This window comes from Cibotium barometz, chromosome 17, assembly GCF_041138505.1.
Source record: "Cibotium barometz isolate CiBa-2024 chromosome 17, ASM4113850v1, whole genome shotgun sequence".
NCBI lineage: Eukaryota > Viridiplantae > Streptophyta > Polypodiopsida > Cyatheales > Cibotiaceae > Cibotium > Cibotium barometz.
Window position 1 is genome coordinate 42,866,420 of NC_141062.1, and position 5,994 is coordinate 42,872,413.

Consider the following 5,994-nt stretch of genomic DNA (forward strand, 5'->3'; position numbering starts at 1 on the left):
ACAATCGCTTATTCAATGATACCATAGGAAAACATATTCAATGATACCATAGGATGACAAGAGCCAAGATCCTAAAAGAGTTACATAAACCTGATTGGCTAGCAAGCTAGGGCCGTCTCGTCCTCGAACAAGATGGCAGACCCTTGTCTAGGAGCCTAATCACTAGCAACCCAAGGACACTTGAGAAAGCTGTGCCTCATAATCAACTTTTTGGTGGCATTACCATTATAAGAATTTGTCAATCCGATCTAACGTAACTCTTTTCATAAATATGATGTCAAGTCTTCTTGATCATATTATCTGATTGCATACTACTAAAGAGAGACGGAGAAAGAGTCGCTTAACATCGACTTAGAGGGTTATTCACCCAATCGACAGAGAGACTACTAGAGAGAGAGAGAGATTAGTTGATAGGTTTTTTTGAGTAACCTTTGAAATTAAAGTTACATAACTTTAATCAACGAAACTGAACTAATTAAATCAATCACTTCGTGCTCAATCAAAACCTTAGGAATATTATTAACCCTTTTGTATGGTGCCAAACTTTAAAAATATATATAAATTTGGTATATTTTGCTGAGGTATCTACCTGTTGGCGTCCTTATTGAGGATAATCATCTTTATTCAGAGATCAGTAAAATTATGCAAGTAAAATCGCAGTATTGGAAATTGAACCATCAAACCAGCTCTTCAATACCGAGTGGTGATTCCATGAAATTAAACTGCTGCAACCATATGCATCAACTTCAAATCCAAGCCTGCAGAGAAGTACACATTGAGCTCAGCCCAAGGGCTGATGCAGAAGGCTCTTAACAGCATAGAGATAGACTGGGCTACTCTTCAAAGTCAGTTCTTGCAAAGAGGTTGAAGGCAGAAATAACAGAGGTGAAGACAAGGGCCATAAAAACAACATAGGAGCCGATGCAGCCGGTACCAACTTGTTTACAGAATTTCTCATACAGGTAGCAGACCTTGGTCCACTTGAAACCATCATTTCCCTGCTCTGAGAAATAGGCCGACTGCGTAGACGCGGCGGACGAGGACAATATGAGGTAGGTCATGATCTGCACACCCAATAACACAATATCAGAAACAAAGGGGAGCAAGGGTATGGGTCAGTAGATGAGGCAACACATGCCATGCAGGTAAGGAGGACTGATGGGCCCATCACCAGTTTCAGGAAAAGACAGGTTTAGCTGAACCTAGAACTTGTTAAATCTTTATATATAAAAAAGGGCCTTCTCAAATTGATGGATCCTAAGAAAAAAATGAAGATTTAGTTAGATCAAAATGTGAAGATTTAGTTATAATTAGATCAAAATGTGAAGAAAATGTCAGCAGCCCGGGCCATTCTACCCTACCCAAACAAATGGACTCGAGTTCAAACCCTAACATCCATAGGGTGTGAGTGGTTCAAAGCTTGCATTGCGTCCCCCGAAAGGGACCTCTGGAAACAAAAAAGTTAAGAAAATGCTTGTAATTTCCTCTTAAACCCATGGTGAAAAGGATTGATGTAAAATGCTCAGTAAAACTAGCACTGGCCCATGACTCATGAGCACCCTTGGCCGCCTTGCATTCACCATTTAGTCACATCAGCAGTGAATGTGACTGATACAAAGCTGCCACCAGCTGATGCAAGGGAAGCCTTCTGGTTGTTTTGTGCTGTGTCTGAAAAACTGGCATTTAGTCTATTTTGCACTAGTTGAAAAAATTAACTAAAGGATTTGACGTTGTCATTAAGAAAACCCATGAAGCTTTTACTTAAAACCAGAAAATCTTAAAGATAGCATGCATGGGCTGAAATTTAGATAGATCCCCAAAAAAAAAAACACTAGAAACGATGTTTTATTGTAATTTTCCCAAAAACTTTTGATTTTAGAAAAATCAAGCCTGATGACCGTCGATCCTGTATGTCTGCATCTTTTTCAAAGATTAAGCAACAATTAAGCATTTAATGAATGTCTGCATTTTCAGGCAGGCATGGGGGGTTCTAGATTAAGCAACAATTAGAAGTTTAATTTGTGAAGTAATCAAGGTAACTAGCGGCCAACCTGATCAAGCAAGAAAATGGTCCAAGCCAGAGCAGAGGATTGGGGGATGCTATCAGAGGGTGCACTGTAGAGGCATCGGGCGATCTGCGAGACTGAGTAGAATGCCACAACTCCGAGGGAGATTACTGAAAAACTACCAAGAGAAGAGAGATTTTAGACCCCAGAAAAATGCAGCATGTGAAGCTCCATGTGCGCAGGAGAGCCTTTTGTGCTTACACGAGAGATTTCATGTCGCTGTAGCGAGCTTCTTGGACGACGACGGAGGTGAAGATGGTGAAGGAGCGCGTCTGCTTGTCGGTGATGAGGAAGGCGAAGGCGGAGACGGAGACGAGGGCGGCGACGAGGCGGAGGGAGAGCTCTGCTTTGCGAAGCTTTGAGCCATGGCAGAAGGCAGCAGAGGGAGAAGGAGAAATGTCGAGGGCACCAACGGAGGGGATGGCCGACGGCTGATGCTTGGCAAACGCCATCTCCATCTGCGCGTGCTCGCCCATTCTCTCAATACTCGGCCAGAAAAAACACACACACACACACACACACACACACGGATTACCTACTCTCCTGGCACTCCTGTGCAGCCCGCACACGCTGGTTCTTCTCTCTCGCTCGCACACAGACAACAAGACAGAACATACTCTGCCGGTATTAACTAATTGCCCTACTGCAGCTCTGCATTAAATGCCCCTCATTTATTACTTCTCCACCTAACCCCCCCCCCATTAATATCACTCCTCCTATGCCCTCTAGAGTACAGTGTACACCCATCCCCTTCTTAAGGGGTTTTTCCCACCGTCCAAGTGTACACCCCCTCCCGTGTCGAAAAATGTCGTTTAGTGTAATTTTCACGGCTCAAATTAAGAAAACCCAATTATCATTTTGCGTAGCCTTCAATTAAAAGATTCAAATTTTTGAAATTTTAGTTATAAGCCCGATTAACTTATGCATTTTTTCGATAAAAACCGGTTGAGCTTAAGGTCGTCCTTTTTTTCTCCAGCTAGAAAAAAGTTCATTTTTTACACTGTTCCCACCAGTGGTGATAGAAAAAAAAACCAGTTGAGCTTAAGGCTGTCCTTTTTTTCTCGGGCTAGAAAAAAGGTTTATTTTTTACACTGTTCCAACCATTCGTGGGTGGCAAAAGAAAACCTAATTATCTTATCATTGAACCTTTTCAAGAAAACATCCCTTTCAAATCTTGAGTTTGCAAGCTTTCACTCTTGGTGGTTTCTAACAGTTTCCAATAAATAAAACCTCTAAACTTAATAAAAATTACAAAAGCTACCTGCACTTGTTTTCCACCAATAAAGAAGCAACTTTATTTTGGGCATTGATGATTGGACCACCATCCAAGTTAAGCAAGCAATAAATGTATGCAAAGGAGTTGCATTTCCACCAAGTTGTGCTTATGTCAAAAAATGAGCAAGTTATAATCGAGAATGCTTGGCCAAGTTGCATTGAATGTTTGAAAGGCCCATTTAACAGTGTGTGGGAGAAGGTCTTAAGCGGTGCCTCCTCAAACGGTGAAAAACCTTCACTTGGATCCATAGAAGTAAAGACAATTCTTAATAATTTCTTAAAAGCTTTATAACTAAAACCTACTCAAAATCACCAATTTTTATACAAAACCCAAATGCAAGTTTTAAAGTTGCAATATACATTAAACCTAGCTTTTTCTACATCAAACATTAACCTTTTTGTCTCACCTTCCTCCTAAATTCCTACTAGGATATTTAGTTTATTGGCAACTTGGCACTCTTTTGATCAACCGTTTCCACCCCCTTAACTTTGTAGTCATTGCTATCAAGTGAATTACTGAGAATAGTAGTTGAACTTGGTAGTCATTGCTACCAACCAAGTCCATGCCTTGTAGTTGATATTAATTTCTTTTTGAGAGTACAATGAATATTATTAAAAGCCCTTTCCAATGCTAGAAAGAAAACCTTATTTCCGATTGTTGCCATTGATTTTGTAAGTATTAGCCATTGATTTCAAGGGTAAAGTATGTTGAGAAAAGCAATGTATGAGGGTACAACATGAATAGAGCAAGGGGAGGAGCATGCACATTAGAAAGAGGAAAAGACTAAGGGTACATTGGCAAAGGTTGATTTGTTTGGACATTTGTAAAAGGTGAAGTCAAAGGTTAAGAAGGTAGCACATGGAAAGGTGAAGTCGAAGGTTAAGAAGGTAGCACATGGAAAGTACAAGGGAGCACATGTAGTGTTAGCATTTATGGACACATGGTTGGCACTAGGGTGCACACGTCTTGTGAATTGGGAGCTCCATGAGAGCTATATAAGCATGAACTTCGATCATGCTATTGCAATGAGATTATCTTGGCTTGTGCTAGATCACTGTCATTAGTGTAGCCTAATCTTATCTTGCTTATTATCTTAATTAATATGCATAATCATGATTATCATAGTTTTTTTGATTTCTCAACATGGTATCAAAGCCATGTCCCCCCCTCATCCATGTTTTAAGCATTCACTTAATTATTCGTTAATCTTCCCTCTTGCAAAGAAAAAAAAATGGCTACTCTGCAAATTGGTTCAATGCACACAACTTACTAATATCAGAGTGGATTAAACCATATAAGCACCATTCTCTACTCCTAGGACACCCTCATATCAAGTCTTGTAGCCTAATTTGACTCAAGCTAGGAGAAATTCCCACATTAACAGGCATCACCCGAATCTGTTGTTTTGCAGCAACAAATTCGTCATGCACACTTTGAATTGGCACAAATCCTTTTAGGGCTATCTCAATCATATCAAGGCAAAACTACACGTTAAAGGATTTGATCAAACTCGTTGTCACATAAGCGTGGTTTTCGTAATTTTCTACAAAGTGGTTCTTTACACCATTCTCTGGTTGTGCGCGATGAATTGGGTAAAAGTCAAGCCCTCTTGTGAGGACCTTGCCCATGCCCTAAGGAGCTTACATGTCAAAACTCGTTGAGTTTTGTCCACCATACGCGCCACAACAAGCAAAAGTTAAGCGTCGGGTTGCAGTCTCCTAGCACAAATTTCGATAAGAAATTAAGATATAAGTTGTCATTTTCTCATTCATCTTTTCAAGATCACTCAATGTATACAAAAAGCGCCATCAAGAATTTCTTCTACAAAACCAATTGAAGGCTCCAAGCTCACAAGCTTGTTAATCATAGTTTGTGGGCACTAATCCTATCATTAAAATATAATTTATAGTAATTAGGATTAAGTGAGGGTAAAATTAGAAAATTAAAACTAATTCTTGCATTAAGAAGTGGTCACTTGCATTTAAATCTCCGTTGTATTGAGATTAGACACTAACCCTGAGTAGTACTCAAGTGTTAAGACCTTCTCAACCCTAAAATGACTACTTTATTTGTGCTTGATAAGTTCAAAGGGGAGTCCTTCCACACATGGCAAGTCAAAACCAAATTCACGTTAATGAAGGATAAGCTATGGGGGACATTGTAAATGGAAGGGAAAAATGTCCGGAGAATGAAGAGGATGAAAAGAATAAATGGTTAAGCCGTGAGATGAAAAAAGATTAGCTATCATTGCATTAGGATTGGGAGATGGATTTATCCATCACATTGCATCACGAGATACATCTAAGGGTGCTTGGGATGAGCTAGAGAAATTGTTTGGAGCAAAGCAATTCAAAAATAAGCTTGAAAATACAATTCTTTGGCTTAGACATTAAGGATAGTGAATCACTTTTAGCACACCTTAACAAAATGAAGAGTATAACTCAACAATTGGCTGGCATTGGGGCACCAGTAGAAGAAGAGGATGCCATAGCCGTATTGTTAAAAAGCATGACACTTGAGGATAATGGGCCCTCAGTGGGCTACCTTGAAGAACCTCCCAGATCCAACCATTGCAGGAGTGGGAGCAGTACTCATAGAAGAAGAGAAGTGGATTCGAGGAAAGATAGTTCAAGCTACATCGAGTTAGGAGAA

The 5,994-nt window shown here is 40.0% G+C and overlaps 1 protein-coding gene across 1 annotated transcript; it reads right to left on the reverse strand.

Annotated features, from left to right (window-relative positions):
• Nucleotides 1–601: 601 nt before the first annotated feature.
• Nucleotides 602–2,686, reverse strand: LOC147630029 (CASP-like protein 2BC2). Its single transcript, XM_086811610.1, has 3 exons — nt 2,268–2,686; nt 2,052–2,184; nt 602–1,064 (listed from the first exon to the last, which is right to left on the reverse strand). Exons 1-3 carry the CDS (start codon nt 2,540–2,542, stop codon nt 834–836), a joined length of 639 nt encoding a protein of 212 aa, XP_086667736.1. The 5' UTR covers nt 2,543–2,686; the 3' UTR covers nt 602–833.
• Nucleotides 2,687–5,994: the final 3,308 nt, after the last annotated feature.